Source organism: Canis lupus, chromosome 14 (assembly GCF_048164855.1).
Source record: "Canis lupus baileyi chromosome 14, mCanLup2.hap1, whole genome shotgun sequence".
In the NCBI taxonomy this organism is placed as follows: domain Eukaryota; kingdom Metazoa; phylum Chordata; class Mammalia; order Carnivora; family Canidae; genus Canis; species Canis lupus.
This window is the reverse complement of record NC_132851.1, coordinates 46,301,998-46,328,732: the sequence shown is the minus strand read 5'-3', so window position 1 is coordinate 46,328,732 and position 26,735 is coordinate 46,301,998. Positions and strand designations below refer to the sequence as shown.

The window sequence follows — 26,735 nt, the reverse complement described above, 5'->3', positions numbered from 1 at the left end:
GTAGCCCTCTTTTTAAACCATGATATATCAGAGAAAAATAATACTTTAAATCCTTGGTAACAGTATGACTCCATCTATAAAATTCACTTCAGTCTTGGGAAAGAATAGGACAGTATTTTATAAGCTCCTGTGGAAGGTATTAAAAAAAAAAGTGAGAAGACACGGGAGGTAAACACTTAAATTTTCTACTTCATAGTTTTTTCCTCAGATTGGTCTAGATTATGTCAATTGATAGTGATTTATTTCAAATATGATGCCATATGAAAAATGTGAAGTTACTTGAATTTTAACCAGAGTGGTTTTCAAATTAAGATATTTAAGTGGAATTAATGAAGTAAACAAAAGTATACTTTGATTTACCCACATAGTTAAATATCTCAATAAGATCAGGAGTTAGCAATTTCACATTTTACATTAATCAAGTTAGGGCAATAAAATGAAGCATCTTCTGATGTAAATATTTAAATATATCTGTACCAGACTTGATGAACTTTCTAGTGACACTATATACATTTTCTATCCCTTTTCTCATCTCCCCTTAGGTGTGTCACTCACATCAACTATTTAGCTCTGATTAAGATAATTAAGACTAATAGAGTGAATAATCATTTCTCTAGAAATGATAGAAAATTTTAAGGTGCTTTTAGAATATTTAAAAAGACAGAATCTACTATAAGTGAATAAAACAATAATTCAAAATAAATCACAGATGATGAAGTATCATCATCTCTCCTATACCCCATGAAGGGTAGCTTTCCTATTTTTGTCAATGGCATCATAATTCTTTCAGTTATAAAGGCTAAAAACTTAAGAGCAATTTTGGATTCCTCTGTTTTATTTCCTACCTTCAATAATCTGTCACCAAGTCTTGCTAATACTACATGCACAAACTACCTTTTCACCCACTGTTCTATATTCACTTCCCTAACTGGCAATAGAGACTGCTCCTTCCTTCCACTAACAGATAAAAGTTAATGTAGCAACCTGTACATTCCTAGAGTGATGAAAAGAGGGAGACTGATTCAATTAATCCTGAGTATGCCAACTATCTCTTATCACTCTCTCCTCTTATTTCAGTGTCTGAAATCTAAAAACGGAGGGTTGTGGCCCAAATGGTATTGGCACAAAATTATTCTTCAGTCAAGGAATCTTTGACTGACGTACTTCTAAGCCTACCAAAGAACACATAAACTGGGTTGTAACTTGTAACTGGATTCTCTTTTATCAAGACCAAGGTGTTTTAGTCCCTGAATTTTAAAGAAAATCCCAAATAAAAAACATCTGAGTAACTATACATATTATTTCTGTTTATTGCAAACACATAGACTTCAAAATAACTTTTGCCTGCTAAAAGCATTTTTCTCATTCTGGCACTTTTGAAGTTTTTGAATAATATTTGGTTTAATTAAGAGAGACTTAGTTCTGATGGACGCTGCTAGGGTATCGATGGCTAATGCAATTTACAACATGTTGAGATTAGTCAAGCTTTTACTTGCCAAGAAAATTCAAAACCTATAACTTCATTACCCTAATTCTGCTAAAATTAAGTCATAAGGCCTCCAGCCCTAACCAGCATCAACAATGTAGGAGGCAAGGGGAAATGAGCACCTCATTTCCCTTTCCCAGTCCTCTACATGTCAGTAGAGCCCAGTATAGAGCTTACTTTACACCCCATCTATCTGGAAGAAGGGAGTGTGAGCCAGGGCTCCACTTTTACTGACATGATGCCAACATGGCCTGGCAGGGAGCTCAACATCTATCCCACTCACTACATCTAAACAACACTGTCGTCTAAAAAAGAAGAAACATGTTTATGAGTCTCACAACATAACACAATGTCCAGGATGCAACTAGAAATCACTCATTATGCCAAAAAAATGTTAAAGCAGGAAAACAGAATATACTTGAATCAAATTGAAAACAAAAAGCAAAATGGCAGACATGATTAATTACATTAAATGTGAACAGACATAAATAATCCACTCAAAAGACAAAGATGGTCAGACTGGATTAAAAAAAAAAGACCCAACTATATGTTATCTACAGAAGAAATATCTTAGATTCAAAGTCACAAGTAGGTTGAACTAAAAGAGAATATATACCATGCGAATAGTAACCATAAGAGAGCTGGAGTTTAAGAAATATTACTAGTAACAAAGAGAAACATAAAAAAAAAAAAAACCCCAGCAGGAAGGTATAACAATCAAATATAAAGATACTTAATAAAAGTAGTAGAATAAAAGAGACAATTGAGAAATTTTATTTGGAGTTTTCAATAGCTCCCCTTTGCTAACTGAAAAAAGAGCTACGTGGAGAAATCAGTAAGGATACAGAAATCTTGAACATTATCAATCACTTTTACTTTACTGACAATTAGGGGGCACTCCACCCATCAATAATAGAATACAAGTTCTTTTTTAAGTGTACATGGAACATTTTTCAGGTCAGACCATTCAATCATGAAAAAGTTTCTGAATTTAAAATACTTGAAATTCTTCAAAGTTTGTTTTCTGGCTACAATGCAATTAAATTAGTAATCAACAAAGAAATTTAGTAAATCCCAAATATTTGGAAATTAAACAACACACTTATAAATAACCACAAGTCAAAGATTATAACACAAGGGAAATTAGGAAATATCTTGAACCGAATAAAAACAAAAATATACGAATATTATGTAATGAAGACAGGAGAGGAAAATTTATAATTTTAAACATTAGGAAAAAGAGATCTCAAATCGACATAAAAAACGTAAAAAAATAAGAACAAATTAAACTCAAGGCAGTCAGAAGGAAAGAAAATACAAATATTAGCAAAAATCAGTGAAATAGAAAAATAGAGGGGGGGAAAATACCCCAAAGGTGTTGCATTGTGAAGATCTAAAAATGGTAAATCTTTACATTTACCAAAGAAAAGTTAGAAAACACTAATAACCAAAATTAGAAATAAAGAATGAACACTGCTATGATCAGGATAATAAAGGAATACTATGAACAATTTTATGCTAACAGGTAACTCGGATATACAAATTTCTATAGAAAGATATGTTACCAAATGGGACTCACAAAGAAACCGAGAATCCGAAGAGGTTTACAAAAAGAAATTGGAACTAGTAATTACAAATCTTGCAAAGAAAAAACCCATGCCCAGATTCACTTTATTAATGTTATCAATATTAAGGAAAAAAATAATACCAATTCTACACAACTCAGAAAAATAGATCTAATGGTGAATAGGCTGAGTTACTCTAGGACTGGAACAAAGTCAAGGATGCAAACTCATCATTTCTAAACAAAGCCATCCTGGAGTGTGTAGCAAATATAAGTCAAGAAAAAGAAATTAAAGATATACTGAAAAGAAAGAAGTCAAATAGTCTTTATTTTGTAGGTGATATGGTCCTGTATTTAGTAACACCTCTATAGGAATCTACGGAAACCCACAACATCCAACTAGGATAAATGTGCTTAGTAAGGTTGATATAAGATGAATAGGCAAAAAAATCAATTGTATTTCTATACCTTATCAATGAACAATTCAAATATGTTATAATAAATGAAGTACAAGAGTTGTGCATTGAAAGCAAACATTGCTGAGATAAAATAAAGAAGACTTAAACAAATGGAGACCTGAAGACTCAATACTGTCAAGATGTCAGTTTTTTCAAACTGATCTACACAACTGAACATAATCCTTAAAAAAAAATCTCAGCAGGCATTTTTATAGATATGGCAAGCTAATTCTAAAAGTTATATGAAAATGTAAAGGGCAAAGTATGGCCAAAACAATTTTGAAAAAGAGAAATCCTTAAAACAAAACAAAAAACCCCTGAAAATCTCTGATCTTACTTCTTTTTGATCTCTTCTATACAAGAAAACCTGTTTTTCAAAAATATGAATCTGAGTATCTTAATATTTCTGCACTAAAATTCTGTGCCACATTCCTTTTGCTCTTATGATTGAGTCCTCCGCAAAAAATGGCCCCCACAGCCCCTGAGGCATGAGCAGTGATCTGTTGTGGTACCTTTTTTTTTTTTTTTTTTTAAGCTACATTTCTCATCCTCCTCCACCACCCAAATCTTAATAACAGCCATATGGTACTAATTTCTATTCCTGGAAAGCCCAATACTTTTGCTTCTAGGTCACATGTGCATGTCGTTCTTTTGCCTGAAATAAGCTCAATTCTACTTTTTGCTTATCTCATCCTTCTCTGCCCAACCTCAGCCCGCCCATTCCTACTTTTCACTGCATCTCAGCTTAAATGTCACTTCATCAGGGAAATCTTTCTTCAACATCTCTCAGAAGAGCATCTTTGCAGTCATTTAAACATGCCCTATCAAAAAGGAAATTCCTCTAATATTCATTCTAATTACAAAATTACCTATTTTACAACTTTGTTCACTTCTGTCCTTTTGAAGTTTTTAAGTTGGTATTTATAAGCTGAAAAGAGACATTTAAAAATTAGGAAATAAAAATGCTAAAATATGGGTGAACCTCAAAAACATAGTATATACTAAGTAAAAGAAGCCAGCCACAAAAGACCACGTACATACTATATGATATCATTTATATGGAATGTCTAGAATAGGCCAATCTATGAGGCAAAGAAATAGATTAGTGTTTGCCTAGGGATGGGAGAGGGGCAGGGAGAAGAGAAATAGGAAGTGACTATTAATGGGTACATGGTTTCTTTGGGAGATGTTGAAAATATTCTGAAACAAGAGTATGGTGATAATTGCACTAATCTGTAAATATACTAAAAATCAATGAATACTAAAAACCATAGTACAGTTTATTTCTATTTTTTTTAAGTTTTTTTTTTTTTTTTTTTTTGACAGAGAGCTCGAGCAAGAGTGTACAAACACAAGCAGGCGGAGTGGCAGGCAGAGGGAAAGGGAGCCCAAGGCAAGACTCATCCAAGGACCCTGGCATGATAACCTGAGCTGAAGGCAGATCCTTAACCCTTTGAGCCACCCAGTCACCCCACAGTACACTTTAAACAGGCAAATTTTATAGTATGTAAATTATCTCAATAAAGTTGTTTTAAAAATCTGTTAGAAATAAACCAGCCCTCAAGATACTTTTTCTCTTAGAAGGACCATTACAGAAGAATTGAACACCATTAAATATAATTTATATATATAAAGACTGAGAGAACTAGTAAAAATGTATATAAGAGTACTATGAAACTGACAGTAATAAATCATATTTTGGCCCATATGTCACACATACCTATATAATATGATTGGTGATAAAAACAGCTAAGAATATAAGTTTATTACTTTTTAAAAAGTAACAATGCCTTTCAGTAATATAGGAATGTACAAATGTAAGGAGTGGTAATAACCTCCCTCTCCCTACCAGTTCTATCCTCCCAAATTATTTAGAGTTTGGAATGTGTCTCTCCTGATTTTCTGATAAACAGTAGACATATAATTAAATGATGGAAAAATAAATAAATAATGGACAGGAAGGGAAACTGGAGTTACTTTGCTGAATTTATGGTAACCATAGTAATCACTTTTCATATTGTAGTCGGCTGAAAATAAGTTAGTGAAGCTAACAGCAGCAAAGATTTAACTTAAAGGTAAAAATAAAAGTTACATTAAAATTGTTATTGGAATGAATTTTAGATTAGTGTGTAAAATTTTTACAGGCCAAGGAAAATAATCAGATTTTAACACCTCAAAATCATCCTTCTCTATTTATTAAAGCATATATGAGGCAAAAAAAAAAAAAAAAGAGGCTCTGTCTTCACAAAATTCAATGCATAATCTCTGGTACAGTGATTGACATTTAGAGATGATTAAGTATCTGCCATCTGAATGAAGACTGAATAAAACATGATTACAATATTTAAAAATACACATGAAGAAAGGTAAAGGAAACATCAAAGTGACTATTTTGAGATTATAATTTTGTTTCTATTTTTATAATTTTATGATTTTTTAAAAAGCTTTCAGTAACAGAAGTATCTTTGGTTTTACCCCAAACTAAATATAATTTAATTCTAAAATTCTTAGAATACATCACTTTATAATGATTTACCAAGCTTTCCTAGTCAATGTGGCAATAGGAAGTGTTATTATTCATATTTTATCAAATGTTTATTACATGCTAGGCACGGTTTCAATATTTTAAATATACTAACTCTTTAATCTTCACAATAAACCCCTGAATAGGCGCTACTGTAATCCCCATTTTACATATAAATCTGGTCACTGAGGCACAATGAGATAAATGACCTGTCTACAGTGACAAAGTTATTAAGCGACAAACAGGATTACTCCAGGACCTGTGTTCTTAACTATTATATTTTACTGTCTAATGAGGCTCCTGGCTGGCTCAGTCAGCAGAGCAAGTGACTCTTGATCTCAGGGTTGTGAATTCGAGCCCTGCATTGGGGGGTAGAATTTGCCTTGAAAAAAAAAAAAAAAAAAAAGGCTCCAATGTAGTATCATTCTAATGGCTCCTGCTGTTCTCTGTTCTCTTTTCCTAAGCCCTACCAACCATAAAATATAAAGTTGTAATCGATCCCACTATTACAATTAAAAAAAAATTACAACTCCATTCTCAATTGAAGAAAAATATCTTCAGTTCATATATATAGCAGTTTTTTGAAATTTTAGATTGATCATGCTATTAACTATTATACTTGGCCCATTAGCTGACTTAAAGACATATATACTACATTTATATAAAGAAATATAAAATACTCTTCTGGTTTTTAGAAAATTATCATTGGTATTACTACTAATAATGGCAATTATTAGCAAAGCAAATTCACTGATAAATTTTTACAACAGTTTACAATCACTGAAGTGACACTAGCTACAGGGTAGGGAGGATACACATATAAACAGAAAGTATGACAGCAAAATACAACACAGTGAATCAAAAAACAGAGCAGAGCACGCAAGCAAGCCAAAAAGACTGAAAAAAAGCTTTAAAATGGTGAATTCTAAAGTTTTAGACAGTGACACTCTTACTTCCATTTTCATTGGAAGTACCACTCTCTTGATTCTCATTCCAGCATGGCAAGAGTTTTTTAATTTTAAGAAATTCAAAACAGTTTTGATATTCACTGGAATTCACAAAAGTGAGGTTGGAAATTACTTCTTCAAAAACACAATCTTCTGTTGAGGCATAGCCACGTACTGCTTAGAAACAATAGTTATAGTGAGACCAACCTAGAGTGCAACAATCAAAAACTAAAGGTTCTTTTGGTGTATTGTTTTGTTTGAGAAAAGATATCAGAAAGGCTGAGAGTCTCAAACTATACTAGACTGCAAATTTTGACAATAGCTGCAAAAGCAAGACAGTCCTTAGTATACTGACTAAACATAGAATTTCAGCCACAACCACATACCTAGATAACAATTACTACTGGTAGCAGAACTTTTCAGCCAAAAGAGAACATAATTACATGTGTATATATTTACATATATAAGTTACATGTATATGGAGAGTGTATGTTAATTCACACTGATTCTTTTAGAGTACCTTGCTTGTTAATAACTAACTTTATTGGTGAAATGCCTTAAACAAGACTTTATCTATAGGAGCCATGGTACTTAAGGCTAACAAGTCATAACTTTTAGCAAATGACATGTCCTTCAAATTCCAGATCATAATGCATACTATAATGACTTTTAACAGTTTGTCAACTAAGGTTACGTTTTACAAATTAATACATTTCTCTTATTGTGAAGAAAGTTCCTGCACAAATATCTGAGAAAAGATATGAGAGCATAAACTTAGAATCCACAATATGCTGGTAATAAAGGTTTATTAATACAATAAAGATTAAACACCCTTCTATCAGAGAATTTTCTATTTGCAGTATTCCTACTGGTTCTAAAATTAGTTTCTTGGGTCGCCTGGGTGGCTCAGCAGTTGAGCGCCTGCCTCAATCCTGGGATCGAGTCCCGCATCAGGCTCCCGGCAGGAAGTCTGCTTCTCCCTCTGCCTGTGTCTCTGCCTATCTCTCTCATGAATAAATAAAATCTTTAAAAATGAGTTTCTTGAATTATAAATTTAAAATATTTTATCCGCTTTGTGAAAATATGAACAAAATAGGAGGAATCTAAATACTATATACATTATATATGTTCATTTTTATTTCATTTTTATTCATATTTATCAGTATGTTATATATATTATATATATATGTTTAAATATTTGTATTTAAATATATGTGTTTATCCCCAACAATAGGTTAGCCTAAAATATCAGGTAACTGAAGTGTTAAAGAAAGATCTGGCAATATTTTTATGTCACATGCCAGAGGAGAAGTGAGAATGATACACTGTACTCGGTTTATAGAATTAAAGTTAATATTAAGACCAGCTCAGACATTCTCTTCTCTTTTTGAGTTACATAAGAAGAAAGATAAGAGTGGCTATGTAAGGATTCCTGGACATATACCATATACTGAAATGGTTAAAACACATAAAATACTTTTGAGGCGCGAGAGGGACAGTATTTTTAGAACTGGCATTGTCCTAGAAAGAAAACTGAATCTAGTCCTCAATTGTTAGAATTTATAGTTGTGTACGTATATACAATTTATATATAATTATATAACTGTCTTTCATATGGGACTCAAAGCATCTCAAAGGCAGGAATAGTACTTCCCCATCATTTCTTTCTTTTTTTTCTTCCAATTTCTTATGCTCTATTCTCAACCCCAAAGAAACCTGCCCCACACAAAGAAAAGGAACTCAATACTGCAGAATGATAGAAATAACTATAAAGAATCCATAATAGGGCACTGTACTTTTGAAAAATTATACAAAAAGTCCATAGTTATTCTTGATTGTTCCACTTAGTAACTCTAGTTGCAAGATGGGAACTGATTTTTTTCTATTTTAATTCATATCCATTCTATTTCTTTTCAAAATACTCATAACAAAAAACTAACCAGGATCTCCCCAAATGACAGTAATCAAATTATCCCAGGGTCTTCAAGCGGATAAATTTAGCCTATTCTCCAGTCCCTTAACTCTCTTCCTTTCCCCATCAGTTTTTCTCCGTATCACTTATTAAAGTTTAATTACCAAAACTAGAAGTGATGACGTAAGGGTCTGAAAATACACATTACAAAGTGTAAAAATTGAGCTTTTTTATTTCTTCACACATTTTCTATATCACAGGATTTTTGTTATTCTATCAACTGCTGACTCACAAGATATTACAATAAATTTGTTCCCACTATTTTATAATTTATCAGAAACTTAAATTGAAGAAGTCTTTGTTTCACCATAATCAACTATTCTTTGGACATATGTGATTTTCAAATAGTTCTAATCCTAATCTTTCTAAGTATCACAGAACTCCAAGGGTTTCCTACAAACACCCCCCCCAAAATCAAGTACCTCCAAACAAACATAAAATAGCACCACTATTTTTTTCAATGAATGAAAAATTTTATGTTAATCTTGACTGTTTTCTCTCTCCACATACTCAATGTGCTCAATCAACACATCCTATCAATTCATTTATGCCCCTAAAATCCATCCCTTTTCATTTCCGCTGACTTCACTCAAGTCGAGACTCTCATCTCACCCAACATAAGCAATTATGATAATCTCAAGTGGTTTCCCCATACCTACTAGACTTTTACTCCTCCAATCTATCCTCTACCCACTACCATTTAGCTAAAGTACAGATCAGTAGAACATTGTTTCACAGCTCAAAAACTTTCCTATCGGATACAGCCTACAGCTTAATTTTTAAGATCCTGTTATCTCATCCAAAACTACATCCTTTGATCTTCTCTCCCATGTACACCAGTAAAAAACTTATCCTGCCAAACCGCCCAAATAAATGTTCATTTTATGTATCCTGGACAGTTAAACCATAGAGGTCTTTGTTCCTAGTTCTTTTTACTATGGGGGCGGGGGACAGAACTTCCTTTCCATTTTCCTAGTCTAATTCAAGCCTCACTTCAAGACCAATTCAAGGCTTATCTTTTTTCATGAGGCTGTCCAAACACCATAATTCTCATGCCTACTTCTTATCACCTTAACATACTACCCTACTCATAGTAAGTACCCAAAGTATGTGTGACTCCTAGGATGACTGGTCACATCCAGTTTGCCCAGGGGAATCCTAATTTAAGCCTGTTTTGGCATCCCAGCACTTCTTTGACTTTCAAATAGTGTCCAGGTTTGTACAATAAATTACTTTAGTTTTTCTTAATTTTCAGAACATTACCATTTTATGACTTAGAAATGTGAAGTATTACTAAATTACTAAAATGCAATACTTATTCCTGCAATATAGCACTAAATATTTCTGGTTAAGTTGAGGCTGTATCATAAGTATGCTGTAAGGCAATACTCGTGGGGATTTTGCCTCCAGGGGACATCTGGTAATATCTGGAGGCATTTTTGTCTGCTACAACATCCTACAATACACAGGACAGCCTCCATAACAAAGAATTATCTGGCCCAAAATGTCAATATCCTCATATAAGAAAGCTAGTAAGACCAAAATGCTATTATTAAACAATGTAAATGTCTTGTAAGAGGAACAAAACTAATCTGATCTTTGATCATTTAGTAGTTTGATATGATTTTTATGTAATCAATTATGAATACTTGGGATGAAATGGAAAGAATATCACTCAATACTTTGGCTTGATTTCGAGTTGCCGCATGTGCCTCTGGGTGCAAGAAGTTGATAAAACTCAGAGGCTCAGTTTTCTAACCTTTAAGCATAGCTGTGCCTTCTAGTCCCATCTTAATACTATTGCCATACTAATCTTTCCAAAACACCATTTTGGTAAGAATATTACAACACTCAAAAAAATCTCTTCCTAGATTTCACAGGCTGCCTACAAATATGGTCCCCAACCCAATGATTCAACTTTGTTTCTCACTTGTTTCCCAACATACTTCACTAAAGTATCTTCACAGGCTTTCTCTTTACCCTACTCAAACACAGACCTTATCCTTTTTGATTCTGACAGAACAGCAAGAAATACCCTTCCACCTGTACCTAAACCCTTTGTTCCAGTTGTCATGTTCAAGGCCATATAAGCCCTTCTTCTATGAACTCTTATTGTTGGTTTTGGAGAAAACCAAATTTCGTGTTCATTCTGTTTCCAAATTAAACTGCAAGTACTTTGAAGGCTTACTATCAAGTTCCACTTGGTCGTTTAAACAAATATTAACATAGCAGCTACCATTGGCCAGGCATAGTGCTAGAGAGGAATTTAAAGATGAAACAGCACAAAACTAGATAATACATAGTGCTATTTGTTAGCCTGTCTCATTCATTTGCCATACTACCACTGAGATCTTACAGTGCCAGCTTGTCAAGTTCCAAGCCTCCGGACTCAGGTTTCTAGGATTCATCAGTTTTTTAAATTTTATTTTTTAATCCTCTCCAGAACAGCCCTAGCTAAGAATAACTAATGGCAAACAAGAATTTTACTATGACAAGTCAACACAAGTCAATTATCTCCCTCCTGGAAAGGAAATTAGCAAGCCCACTCAAAAGATATTCACATCCTAAATTACTAAATTATTCTTTCTGTATCTAATGTTAATAAAGACATATAATCTAATTACATTATACTTATAAAGTACAATACTAATTAGGCATTAAATACATACTTCTAAAACCTCCTAACTTGATAGTATCTATTAAATTCCATTCCTTCATGTTATCAGATGTAGAGATCACTTACAAACTTAGCCTGGCCCACCCCTGCTTCTTATTCACATCTTTCAAACAAAACTCTTAACAGCCACACATAGTTGATACTTTTTTACTCTCTCACAGAAAAATGAGCAAAAGCGCTTGAATGGAGGGCTGTGTGTGGGAGGAGTTCCCCTCTAAAACTGTAGCAGTGGGAAATAATTTGATTCATCCTCAAGAATTCTAAACCTCTAATTTTTAACTAAACAATATCTCCCTCTTCACCTTACCTTTCCAAATACTTCCACAAACTTCATTATCTTCTTTTTATTATTTTTTTCACATTTCGTGAAGATATAGCCCCTTTTCCTTTTTCTCCCTATAGACCTTTATCAATTTTAAGAAATTCCATTTTTATTCCAGCCTTTGAACCTTTTCAAAGTCAAAGCAAACTGTAGGTTTTGCATTTTGAGACACACCCAGTTTAAAGACCTAGTTTTTAAAAGCCTTCCTCTTAAATAAGCTAAGTTGTTCCTAAAGGTGTCCATTTCCTCCATAATTTGGGTTCTCAAATGAAAGATGCCAGAGGATGTGATTCTGAGCAAATGCAACAGGCAAAATAAGAATTTATATTACCTTAAGTCTCTCAGGGTCCCAGGACAGAGCCCCCATCAGCGTTCCTGCTCAGTGAGAAGCCTGCTTCTCCTCCTCCTTCTGCACACCCTATCCACCCCGCCCATGTTCTCTCACTCAGGTCTCAAAAATAAATAAAATCTTTAAAAAAATTAAAAAGAAAATTTACACTTGGGTAATTTCATTTTTAAAATGCAAAGTTAAAAACAAGAATAATAGATAAAATCATATATATCAGCTGACTTGGGCTCTAGTTCTTCCAAAAACACATATCTAGGGGCTCTTGGGAGGCTCAGTTAAATGTGCCTTCACTCAGGTCATGATCTCAGGGTCCTGGGATGGAGCCCCATGTTGGGCTCTCTGCTCAGTGGGGAGCCAGCTTCTCCCTCTCCCTGCTGCTCCCCGTGCTTGTACTCTGTCAAATAAAAATCTAAACCTCCCCCCAAAAAACAACAAAAAAACCCCACATGTCTAAACTTATTGGAACCAAATTTTTTCATCTGTGACATAATCTTACTATACTAAGTAATAAGGAAAACATCAATAGCTTTTTTATGTATCATGTTATATTACCTATTTGACCACAAAGTAATGAAACTAACTTAAATCTTATAAATAGGATTTTTTAAAAAAATATTTGAGAAAGAGAGAGCACATGCACACACGAGTGGGAGGCGCAGAGGGAGAGGGAGAAAGAATCTCTCAAGCCGACTCCTTGCTGAGTGCAGAGCCCAACACAGGGCTCAATCTCAAGACCCAAGCTGAAACCAAGAGTTGGATTTTTAAGCAACTGTGCCACCCAGGAGCCCCATAAATAGGATTTTTTAAATTATAAAAGCAATTTGTGGGGCACCTGGGTGGCTCAATGGTTGACTGTCTGCCTTCAGCTCAGGTCATGATCCCCAGAGTCCTGGGATCAAGTCCCACATCAGGCTCCCTACAGGGGAGCCTGCTTATCCCTTCTGCCTATCTCCCTGCCTCTCTCTTTCTGTGTCTCTCATGAAAAAATAAAATCTTAAAAAAAAAAAAAAAAAGGCAATTTGTGTTCATAATAGGGAATTCAGAAATGACAAAAAGTACAAAAGTTTAAAACAAAGTGCATCTGTTATTCTACCAAAGAGACACTGTATTTTAATTTTAAAGCTGATTTTTTTAAAAAAAAAGATTTTATTTATTCATGCGAGATAGAGAAAGAGGCCGAGACAAAGGCAGAGGGAGAAGCAGGCTCTCTGCAGGGAGCCAGATGCAGGACTCGATCTGGGACCCGGGATTATGCCTTGAGCTGAAGGCAGACGCTCAACCAGTGAGCCACCCAGGTGTCCCTTAAAGCTGATTTTTAATGTAAGGCACTGTATCTATATAGTATTTTCTTAAGTCTTCATGAGAAAGTATAGATTCAGTATTGCCAATATTCAGAATGTGTGGGAAACTCATCTCAACTAGCCTAAGGGTCATCAAATTAGGCAAGAAATTTGGTCTCATAATTTTCCAGCTTCACCTCATTTCAGCCTAACATCACTGACAACCAGATTGATTCAACATGATTTAATGTAACTGAAGTCTTACTACACACAAGATACTGAGAGCCTGTTCAGACACATGAAGAGGAATATGAAATGGTTTCTCTGCTTAAACTGCTCACAATCTAGACTCAGAGACCAAAGTACAGGGCTGTCCTGTTAATATATATTTAAAAATGGTGTATAAACAATGATAGGTAATATTGCAAAGGAAGTAAACCAAGTAGGATATTTAGAATTTCACACACAACAAAAAGTTGCTCTGTTGCAGAATGAACATGCATGCCACCAGGCATAAATGTCTATGAAGTGTGCTGACAAAAGTAAAAATAAGAAAAAGGAGAATTGGAATTGGGACTGCTCAAGACTTTAAATATCCTGCTAATCATTTTTATTCATGTGCATAATAATTACTTTAGTTTTCAAAACTCATACCCACCCTCACGAAGAAAAGAATCTTCCATTACAGAAGATATCCAAAGAAATGTGCCACACACACACACATATATAAAATTCTAGAGGCACCTGGGTGGCACAGTTGGTTGGGTGTCCAACTCCTGGTTTCAGCTCAGGTGATCTCGGGGTGGTGAGGTTAAGCCCTGCATTAGGTTTGAGTTTAGCTTGAGTTTGCTAAAGTTTCTCTCTCTTTCCTTCTGCCCTTTCCCAAGCTTGCTCACCCTAAAATGAATAAATCTTTTTTTTTTTTTTTTTTTAAATCTACGATGCTCCCATTGCTCAAGATCTCTTCCACATTTAAGTTTAGCACTTTGTCTTGAAGGGATTTTATACTCTGCAATATTTTAATAGACTGCAATATTCTAATCACAGAAAGAGAGTTAAAAGACTCAGAGGTAACCTAATTCAACTAAATTTTACCTCTTTGTAACATCCTTTGTCATAGGACTATTCAACAGTTTTCACTGCTAAGTATTACATTTTTTTTTAAGATTTTACTTTTTTAATGTAATCTATTCCCAATGTGGGCCTTGAACTCATGACCCCAGGATCAAGAGTCATATGCTCTACTAACTGAGCCAGCCAAGTGCCCCTGAAGGTTACTTACACTTTTTAAAGACAGTCCACACCATCTAGAAACTCTATTAGAAAATCCTACCTTATATCAATTAAAAATCTACCCGTCTCTAATTTATACCTAATCTAATCTAATAATGATTAGATCTAATAATGATCTCCAGAGTTATACAGAATAAGTCTAATAATTATTCTCCTTCAAATATTTAAAAAACATTCTCTTCTGAAAGCTAAATACCCATAGGTTAAATAAACCAAGATCAAATGTTTTTCATGAGACAGGATTTTCATGCTTAGCATGAATCTCTATTCACTGTATTAGCTATGTGACTTTGAGTTTAACTTCATTACCTGCGAATTGAGGATAACATGACAGATGCTATAATATAGATGAACTCTGAAGACACAATACTAAATGAAACAAGGCAGACAGAAAAGGGCAACTACTTTATGATTTTACTTATATAAGGTTCCTAGAGTAGTCAAATTCACAGACAAAGAAAGGAGAATGATAGTTCCCAAGGGCCGGGGGCAAGGGGAATGAAGCGTTTATACAGCGTTTCAACATGGAAAGATAAAAACTTCTAGAGGATGGATGGTGGTGATGACTGTATAACAATCAGCATATATGCCACTGTACTGTATGTACATTTAAAATGGTTAAAATGGCAATTTTTTTGTATATGTCACCACAATAAAAAATGTAGATAATAACTTAAAATTGTGATTAAATGATTTGCCATGCAAATAATGCCTTATACAATACTTTGTATATAGAACATAATTAAACAGTAGTGATGGTAGTATATTTTACCAATCAATTATGTGGTCCTAAAAAAAAAAAAAATTTATGTGGTCCTTCTTGGCCAAATTCCATTTTTTAAGAAAGCAAGAACCTGCATTATCATGTTTCTCAGTGTCCCCGATGTTACACTGTTCACACATAAGGGTTCCAAGTATTTGTTCAATTAATAAAAAAAATTTTAAGTCACATTACTATAACTGGAAAACCACTGCTAAGAAGGGAATAAAATGCTCATCTAGATGTATAATTAATTCATTTACAACACACACACACACACACACGAGCCATGTTAAAGTCAACATCTCCTTCGTACAGAAAAATCTAGAAAACAAACTTCAAGATATTAATCAACAAATAACTGCCAAACCATTCAGATAAGTAGTGATAATTGTACAAATCAAACTGCTTTATTAATCTAGGCTTAGCAAATAAAATTACAGGCAAATTCAACCAATGGTCTCCCATGAAAAGCATACATAAAACAAAGAGGTCATGTAATAAAGTTCATTCTTAGATGTGAAGGTCTATGAGTGAAAAAAAAAAAGTAAAAACCACATGCTATCTACCTCTAAGAGAAGTCTATCAATAAAACTGATTGATAAGAAGTCAGATTGAATTTAACATGTCTTCATAAACTTAAGAGAAAACGGATTTAAAGTAAAATGGATTTAACAAGATATGAAGAACTTATTTGATTTCCAATCTCAAACTTTTGCAGGGTAGGGGGGAGTGGAATGGCGGAGGGAGAGAAAGACTCTAAAGCCGGCTCTCCATCCAGCGTGGAACCCCACATGGGGCTCGATCTCACAACCCTGAGATCATGACCTGAGCTGAAATCAAAAGTTGGACACTTAACTCACTGAGCCTCCCAGGGGTCCCTCAAACATTTTTAAGAAGAAATAACCACCTCACCAGTTTGAATATTCAACTGCTTAAAACAAGAGGTATGAACACCTGTTCTCAAAGTCTATTTTTAATTTCATTTTTTATGATTTCATGTTCTGCAAAACTTCCTAGGGGCCCTGCCAAGAGCCTGACAATTCATTATCAATTTTTCCTAACATCTCTATTTTCAATCTGTTCTCTCTACTACAGATACAGGGTAAGATTTATTTCAACAATAATCTCTAGAAGAAAAAAAGGAAAAAATAAAATGACAAACTTCTAGATACTAACAACTAATGTCAACTAACAAATACTGATTAGGTAATGCAGTCTTTAAGAATATATATACACAATATTAAACTCTCTCAAAAGTGCAGCAGAGTAGATGAATAAACAATGTAAAACTCATTTAGAAAAGTATTTCACGTATACACTCCCCTTTTGTCCACATGGTGCAGCTGCTATGGAAAACAGTATGGTGGCTCCTCAAAATATTAAACACAGAAATGGGGCAGCCTGGGTGGCTCAGCAGTTTACCTCAGTGCCACCTTCAGCCCAGGGCCTAATCCTGGAGACCCGGAATCGAGTCCCACGTCACGCTCCCTGCATGGAGCCTGCTTCTCCCTCTGCCTGTGTCTCTCCCTCTCTCTCTCTCTCTCATGAATAAATAAATAAAGTCTTAAAAACAAATAAAAATAAAAAGCAAAAAAACCCTACAGAATTACCATTTGATCTAGCAATTCACTTCTGGGTATATACTCAAAAGAAGTGAAAGCAAGGATTTGAGCAGATATTTGCACACTCATGCTCACAGCAGCATTATTCACAATAGCCAAGAGGTGGAGACAACCCAAACGTCCAATGACAGATGAATGGATAAATAAAACGTGGCGTATATATAGAATATTATTCAGTCATAAAAAAAAGAACCACATCACATGCTACACATGAATGAACCCCAAGGACATATGCTAAGTGTAATAGGCTAGCAATAAAAAGATAAATACTATATGATTCCACTTATGAGGCATCTAATCTCATAGAAAAATCTAAAATGGTGGTTGCCAGGACCTGGGGAAAGGGGAGGCTACGAGTTGCTATTCTGTGGGTGCAGAGTTTCAGTCATGCAGGATGGAAGGGTTCAGGGAATCTCTTGCACAGTGAGAATATGGTTGATGATAATGAACTATATACTTGGAAACTGTTTGATGCCTGACTTTTGTGGGGGGTTTTTGACACAAAAAATAGAAAATACATATAAATTCTATATTTAAATATGAAAATCATATGCATCACACAATCTTAGGTTTGGGATAGAAAGATTTAAGTATTGCTTTCTCTTGCCCACTGAGGATTATAAGACTAGATAAAGCTTTAGAGACACCCCCCCCACCATCAAAAGGAAGGAAATTCTGAGACATTTTATAACATGAATGAACCTTGAAACTTGATATTATGTATATTTTACCACGATTTTAAAAAATGGATCAAAGACCTAAATATAAGATTATAAACCTTTTAGAAGAAAAGATAGGAATAAATCTTGTGATCTTGGATTAGGTACAGGTTTCTTAGACATGAAATAAAAAACACAAGTAACAAAAGAGTAAGACTTCATAATATTAAAAACTGTTTCAAAGGACTCCACCATGAAAAAACAGAGAATGAAAGAAAATATCTGTAAATCACGTATTTCATAAAGGATTAGTATCCAGCATATATAAAGAACCCTTACAACTTGCTATAAAGACAAGTAACAATTAAAAATGGGTAAATGGTTTAAATAGACATTTCTCCAAAGATAGACAAATGGCCAATAAATAGCTAAAAACACGCTCAACACCATTAGTCATTAGGGAAATGCAAATTAGAATCACAATGAGATACAAGTAGAGTGGCTATATAACAAAAAAGACAGACAATAACAAGTGTTGGAGAAAATGTGGTAAAATTGGAACCCTTGTCTATTGCTGATGGGAATGTAAAATGGTACAGCCATGGAAAAGAAAACAGTTTGGCAGTTTCTCAAAAAGCTAAACACAGAGTTACCATTTGACCTAGTAATTCCACTCCTTGGTATACACTAAAAAAAAATGACCATATAAAAACCTGTAAATAGTCATAGCAGCATTTTTCATAGAAACCAAAAGGTGGAAAGAGCCCAAATTCTCATCAACTGAGGGATGGAGAAAAAAAAATGTGGTAATATTATTCAGGCAGAAAAAGGAATGAAAAAAAAATGTTCTTATACATGCTACAACATGAACCTGGAAAACACTATGCTAAATGAAAGAAGCCAGACACAAAATGTCACATATTACATAACTTCATTTATATGAAATGATCAGAATAGGCAGTTCCACACACACAAAAAGTATATAAGTGGAGCTGGAGTGAGCGGGAAATGGGAAGTGACTGATAATGAGTTTGGTGTTTTTTTTTTTTTTTTTTTTTTTTTAAGCAGAGGAGTGGGAAGGGTACTAATGAAAATGTTCTGGATATAGATAGTGGTGACAGCGGCACAACTCTGAATATACTTAAAAAAAAACCCCACTAAATCGCACACTTAAGGGCAAGTTTTATTGAATGTGAATTTTTATGGAGAATAATTTATGGAGAAAATAAGTATTTATGAAGAAAAAAAAGTATACTGAGGTCATTAGTATCAAAAAAGGGATAGCCCATAATATGGGAGCAAAACATGCAAAGATACTAAATGACAAAGAATGGGCAGAAATACTCATTAGCTTCTGTATTTCTGTCAATACTTTGTTCAAATGGAGAGCCCAAATAAACATTCTCCAAAGGAAACAATTTCAAATGAGGCAAGGTGATAGACAGTAAGTCAGAATATAACCTAGAATATAGCTTGAAACAGGTTTAGCCCTACCCCTCCAGATAATGTAAAAGAATTGAAATGTTATCACTGAATTATTGTTGATTCAAAATATGTCAATCTAAAATAACATGTCGGGTCGAACAGATATTTTTCCAAAGAAGACATCCAGGAGGCTAACATACATGAAAAGATGCTCAACATGACTCATTATCAGGGAAATACAAATCAAAACAAAACGAGATCCCACCTCACACCTGTCAGAATGGCTAGAGTTAACAACACAGGAAACGATAGGTGTTGGAGAGGATGCAGAGAAAGGGGAACCCTTACACTGTTGGTGGGAATGCAAACTGGTCAGCCACTCTGAAGAACAGTATGGAGGTTCCTCAAAAAGTTAAAATTAGAGCTACCATGTGATCCAACAATTGCACTACTAGGTATTTACCCAAAGGATACAAAAATACAGATTAAGGGATCCCTGGGTGGCACAGTGGTTTGGTGCCTGCCTTTGGCCCAGGGAGGGATCCTGGAGACCCGGGATCGAATCCCACATCAGGCTCCCGGTACATAGAGCCTGCTTCTCCCTCTGCCTGTGTCTCTGCCTCTCTCTCTCTCTCTCTCTGTGACTATCATAAACAAATAAAAATTAAAAAAAAAAAAACAGATTCAAAGGGGTACATGCACCCTGATGTTTAGAGCAGCATTATCAAAAACAGCCAAACTATAGACAGAGCCCATCCATCGAGTGATGGGTAAAGAAGATGCGACATACACACACACACAATGGAATATTACTCAGTCATCAAAAAGAATGAAATCTTGTCATTTGCAATGATGTGGATGGAGCTAGAGTGTAATTGTACTACGTGAAATAAGTCAGAGGAAGACAAATACTATATGATTTCACTTATGTGTGAAATTTAAGACACAAGACAGATGGATATATGGGAGGTGGGAAAAGAGAGGGAAACAAACCACAGGAAGCTCTTACAATAGAGAACTGAAGGCTGATGGAAGGAGGCAGGTAGGGGATGAGCTAAATGGGTAATAGGTATTAAGGACAGCATTTGTGATGAACAGTCGTGTTTTATGTAAGTGATGAATCACTGAATTCTACTCCTGAAACCAATAGTGCACTGTCCGTTAACTAAAATTTAAATAAAAAATTTAAAAATAATAAAATAACATGTCAAAGTCAAAGTGTAGGTAAAAGGAAATATAATTTCCAAAGAGAAAAATAAGTGGGTCTAGAATTTCCAGACCAAACTTATTTCTTGCAAAATTCAAAACTGAATTAAGCAAAATATGTGTTTTTTTTCTTTTTAAAGATTGATTGATTGATTGATGAGAGACATAGAGAGAGGCAGAGACGCAGGAGGGAGAAGCAGGCTCTATGCTGGGAGCCCAACGTGGGACTCGATCCTGGGACTCCAGGATCGCACCCTGGGCCAAAGGCAGGCGCTAAACTGCTGAGCCACCCACGGATCCCCTAAGCAAAATATTTGTAAAGTTAGAAAAGGAAAAAGCCGGAGGATTCACTATGAACAAGTCAAACCAAATAAAATGCAATTTCTATTTTGATAGGTTTACTTCATTGCAGGTAAGACCCTGTAGGCACAGTATAGCTTAGTTACAGCAAATGATTTGGCAAAATCTTTCATAATATCCATACAAAATGGCATATGGGCTTGATAATAACAAGTGGAACAGTTACTGAACAACCACAATGTGTACTGATTAATAGACTGATGTTAATCTGGAGGGATTCTAGCTGAATGCACATTTCAGAGCCCTTTACTCTGGTCATTTTAACATTTTTAACAACAACTTAAATGAAGATGCATTATACGAAATACGAAAATGACAAAAAATGTCTAACTCAAGACTAACAAATGAAATATAAAAACCTAATTTAAATATAAAAGCCTATTTCATAACTATATGTAAAGAGAGAGAGAGAGAGAGAGAGAAGCCTAAAGAATAGAATTCATTACACAAAACAGGCTTAGGGAGACTTAGTTTAACAACTTATGTATAAAAGATACTGAGTGTAACAGATACTACTGGATCATATTAAACTTAAGAAACAGAAACCAAAACTGTTAATGAAATATTTGGTTTCAAAAATAACAACATTTATCTCATGCAAGGTGTATCCACCAATACGCTATTTGGTCAAGTAACTTCTAAAACGCTAAGTACAAGGGTACCTGGCTGGCTCAGGCACTACAGCATACAACTCTAGATCTCAGAGTTGTAAATTCAAGCTCCAGAGTGTGTACAGAGATTTAAAAAAAGTAAAATCTTAAAAAAAAACAAAACAAAAAACCCGCTGAGTACAGTTCTGAGTACCATGTTTAATGACAATGAACAACTCTTAGAATTAAGGGAAAAAAATGATCCTGATTGAAAGATTAGAAAATTATATTATCTTAGGAAAGATGAAATAAATTGGGACTGTTTTACTCTGCAGAAGAGATGAGAATGCTCAGTGTGTATGGTTGGGCAGAAGAGGTCAGCAAGATCATGATAGTAATCTTCAAATACTTTGAGGGGCCATTCACGTGGAAAAGGGATTAAACTTGGAAAAAGCAAAATACAGGAGGAACAGCATAGGCTTTGATGTCAAAAAGTCCTAGATTCAAATCCAGACTTCATAATTTACTGTGTGTTATTTGATGCTTGAAAGATCTTGTTTCCTTACCTAGAAAATGATACTTGACTCACAAATGGATGAAAATCAAATGCAAAAATGTTTACAAGCTACCTGGGAGAGCCCAATACACTGTGATGTACAATGATGTTGCTTTCTCTAGACTTTTCTAAATTATTCTAGAATAGTGATTTCCAAAACTCAGATACAACCCATTAATGGGTCACAAAATCAGCTGAATGGTAACTAGCATTTCCCCCCTAAAGAAACAGAAAATATTAGAGCTTACCACACATACCAAAAGTAACTAGCTTTGTGAAACATTTGTTTCAATTATACATATACATGTCTAATATGCTATGATGTAAAATGCATTTATCATGGAGGATCCAAAATAAATAAATAAACCCACAAAAAGGCTGCAGTGCTTAGTAGTGTTTCCAAGTGCGTTCTATAGGTACTAGTTCCTTGGAAGCTCAAAAACGTTAACCACTTAGTAATTTACTATATTCAACATACAATTTGCATATCAAACAAATCCAGTATTAAAGAAACCTGTTTATTTTTGTTAGATCTTGTTTTTCTCACATATATTTAACCTCGACCCACCATTATTTTTCACACAGTGTCTATTAACATCTTCAGAACCATTATTTTATAGTATATACTTGGGGGAAAACATTACTCTAGATGAAAAAGAAGGTACAATAGGTGTAAATTACAGAAAGTAGATTTTTTGTGTGCTAAGAAAAAATTCTTGATTCTTTGAAATCTTCCTCTCCCTTGCCACTAACACCCACCTCTTCCCAGTTGTACTCCAAAAACATACTTTGAAGCACTTTAAATGATTTATAAAATTTTCAATTCACACAAATCTTTTTAGAAAAAGGACAGGATCAAGATACGGAGCCAGGATCAAAAGAGTAAACAGGAAGCAGCTCGTCAAAAGTAAACTCCTGCATAGTATTTAAGACTTGCTTTACCCTGGGATGCCTGGGTGGCTCAGTAGTTGAGAGCCTCCCTTCCGCCCAGGGCGTGATCCTGGAGTCCCAGGATCAGAGTCCCTCATTGGGCTCCTTGCATGGAGCCGCCTTCTCTCTCTGCCTGTGTCTCATGAATAAATAAAATCTTAAAAAAAAAAAAAAAAAAAAAGAAAGAAAAAAGAAAAAAAAAAGACTTGCTTTACCTGAACTCTATGCTCAGAAACCAAAGCAGCAAAAATACGTATTCAGCTTCCCCAAGTGGAGTCAATGTGTTCTAATAATACATAATCTAAAATGGGCTCATGAGTGCAGCTAATCCTCATTATTAAGAGCATCATTATCATCACTTGGAAGAGGCATGTGATGATATTTAAGTGATTCTGGATTCTTTTAAAGTGTACACACACCCAAGATTCCTTTGGGAAGACGTGATCTCACACTAATATGAAAAACTGTCACTACCATAGACAGCTCTAATAATACTTCGTATTACTTGGAAATAAAATAACAGCTTGATATCATATATTCGTGTATCTCTGTAATTCAAACCTTCCTAATTGGGAGTTACACATATCTGACTCTGCTCTAGCAGTTGTCACAGCATAAAGGCCCTTCCCACTCTTTCCCCATCCCCAGGCTTCTAATCCACTTCTCCTCCTAAGTTTGCCTCAGCTACTCTGAACCATTATTTTCTTCCCAATTTCTAAGCATTATCAGTACTTTTGTTCTTCTTGTTTTTTCTTTTTTTTTTTTTTTTGGGGGGGGGGGGGCAATTCATTGTATATGTCCTAGCCATTTAACTGCATAAAACTTGGCTCTGGAGACTGTAACTGTCTTGATGAACAGGGATCAACATGTTACGAATCTTTAGACTTTCCCACAAGAGCCTGTAAGAGCTTACTGAATATTTCATGATTTAAATAACTAGGCTTAAGAGTAACCGCAGTTAGTTTTGGAGAGTTTACTATGTGCCAGAGCCGGTGCTAAAAGCACAGGCAGATTGTCTCGTGTAATCTTCACGACTCCAGGCGGGTAAGAACTATTATTTTCTCCATCAAACCGAGGAAGAAAGTGAAGCTCAGAGTAACCTGCCCAAGGTCATGCAGCTCGTGTGGCAGAGCCGGGGCCTGGATTCAGGCAAAAGTCTTGACTATCTCGGTGACCGTAAAGTCGCACCTCTGCGATATCAGAGCCCATGAAGAATCCCCACGCCGCTGGGTTAAAAGTTCCGATTTCAACAAACAAGCTGACGCGTTTTAGCTACAAATCCGTACTTTAGAAGAGGACAAATTAAGACAATTTCTCATATACACCTTTCTGGGGTTGCGACAAAAGGAGGGAGCATGCCCTCCTGTGACCTTTCTCTTTATGTAGGTGGTTTTGCGGTACAGGTCACAATTCCACCAAGAAGTAGCTCACCACGGTAGGCTTTGGTTTCTCTTTTTAAACAGGGCTCCCTTTTCTCCGGGCCCCTAGGATGACATGGAAATTAAGCATGGATAGGATGGATCACTGTCACTCCGCAGCTCCAGAAAAACAAAACAAAACAAAACCAGACAGACCCAATTCTTGTTTAAAAAAGAAGAGCCAGGCTCTTGTTCCACCCCCGACTTCCCACACAAAGCGGTGCCATCCTCTGCCCTCTTCGCACAAAGCGAGCTTCACCCCGCCACCCCCAAGGGGAGCGCTGATCACACGGTCCCCCGCCGCGGCCCCCGACGCACCACCTCCCACTTGGTCCAAACCTCCGACCACCGCAATGGGCCACTCTGGTCGGCTCCCCACGCCCGGTAGCACCCCCCCACCGACACCCAGGATGCTCAGGCCACCCTCCGAACGCACGCCAGTCATCTCACACAAAGCGAGATCCCCCTTCCTTACAAAGCGCTCTCCCACCGCCGACTCCGCGGGCGGCGCCGGACCGCAGACCCCGGACACGGCCCGACACGCGCAGGCCCAGCGCCCGGGTGGCTGCTCCTGCACGCCTCGCAGCTCCAACCCCGCGGACCTTCCCGCAGCCCTAAAGCAAGAACCACCCCCCAACCACCCCCCCACGCCCCGGTTCGGGTCGGAGGGCCGGTCCCGCTGCACCGAGCGGGGCGCCCAGGAGGCAGGGGGCCCTCGGAAGGCGCTCCCTCCCAGCCCGCCCCGGCCCCGGTCTGGGTCGGAGAGCCGATCCCGCTGCACCAAGCCGGGTACTCAGGAGGCAGGGGGTCCGTCCCCGCCCAGCCCGGCCCGGGTCGGAGGGTCGATCCCGCTGCACCGAGCGGGGCACCCAGGGGGCACGGGGCGCCTCGAAGGAGCTCCCCCCTCGGCAACCCCCCCCTCCCGCCCAGCCCCGGCCCAGGTCGGAGGGCCGGTCCCGCTGCACCGAGGGAGTGCCCAGGGGCAGGGGCCCGTGCCCGTCCAGCCCCGGCCGGAGGGCCGATCCGGCTGCACCGCGCGAGGCGCCCAGGAGGCAGGGGGCCGTCCCCACCCCGGCCCGGGTCGGAGGGCCGATCCCGCTGCACCGAGCCAGGCACCCGGGAGGCAGGGGCCCGTCCCCGCCCAGCCCAGCCCGGCCCGGCCCGGCCCGGCGGCCCGCGCTCACCAGCTCTCCTCCTCCTCCTCCCAGCCCGACAGCCGCTCCAGCTCGTCGGGCCGCAGCGGCTCCACCTCGTCCAGCAAGCCGCCCTCGCCCGCCGCCAGCAGGGAGGCGGCGTCCCGCAGCTCGTCGCTGCTCGTCCGCCTGGGGCCCGAGCCGACCCCGCCGCCGGGCTTGGCGTGCAGGCCCGAGGGGAAGGCGCGGGGGGACGCCGCGCCGGAGCACGGGGTGGACGCGGCGGCGCGGCCGGGACTGCCGGGCCCCAGGGAGCCGACGCCCTGCACGGCGCCCGAGCGGCTCCTCAGCTGCTCGTTCTGCTTCTCCAGCTTCTTCACCAGCTCCTGCAGCTTCCGCACCTCCTGGTCCGCGTTCACGTTGGAGTTAACGTCCTCCATCCCGGCCGCCGCCGGCCGCCCGCCCGGACTCACAGCGACACGGAGGGAGCGGGGGGGTGGGGGGGGGCGTCGCCGCTCACTCTAGCCGAGGCGCCGGCATGCAGCAGGGCCAGGCCCCGCCGCCAGGGTCCCCCCGGCTCCGGTTCCCAAGCGCCGCTGGCCCCAGCCGAGCCGCCTCATCTGCGCCGGCTCCAGCGCTGGGGGAGGCGGCGCCAATATCCGGCCGCGGCCGCCATCTTCCCTCCGTCCCTCCGCCCCCCGCGGCCCGGCCCCGTCCGTGACCTCAGAGCGTCGGGGCTGGACGCGGCCGCCGGCGGGCGCTCACGGGACCGAGCGCCGAGCGCGGGGGGCGTGGTCACGGGCGTGGGCGGAGCCACGAGGGCGGGCGTGGCTTCAACCGGAAGGGGCGTGCCCTGAGCGCCGCGGAGGAGGGGCGCTGCCCCGCTGGCGGGGAGGAGCGATTCGGGCAGCAGGCGGGGCAGCTGCGGGGAGACGGGCTCGCGGCGGCGGGAGGGGGTGACGTCCTGGCTGCGCGGCGGCTGCGGCTGCGGCTGCGATCGCGAGCTCCGGCTCTCCCTCCGCTCCGCCGATTGCTCTGGGGGAGGGGCGTGTGATGTGTCCTCCACCCCCGAACCCTGGCGGGTGGAGCCCGCGCCCGGTCCTGTCCTCTCTCCGGGCTGGTTCTCCGGCGGGCGCCTAGCCGGACCCCTTATTTTGCCTCTTTTGTCCAACAAATATGACTCGATGCCTGCTTGAAATAG

At 38.2% G+C, this 26,735-nt stretch overlaps 1 protein-coding gene across 2 annotated transcripts in view; it reads right to left on the bottom strand.

Moving 5' to 3' along the window:
• The window catches only part of SLAIN2 (SLAIN motif family member 2), a 76,675-nt gene extending 50,620 nt beyond the window's left edge, over positions 1-26,055 (bottom strand). The window contains exon 1 of one of the 2 annotated variants that reach the window (XM_072774979.1): positions 25,586-26,055. In XM_072774979.1, coding sequence (XP_072631080.1) covers positions 25,586-25,974 — 389 coding nt within the window. In that variant the 5' untranslated portion in view covers positions 25,975-26,055. The remainder of the gene's footprint in view (positions 1-25,585) is intronic. The other variant, XM_072774980.1, reaches the window with a different exon arrangement.
• Between the last annotated feature and the right edge of the window lie 680 nt (positions 26,056-26,735).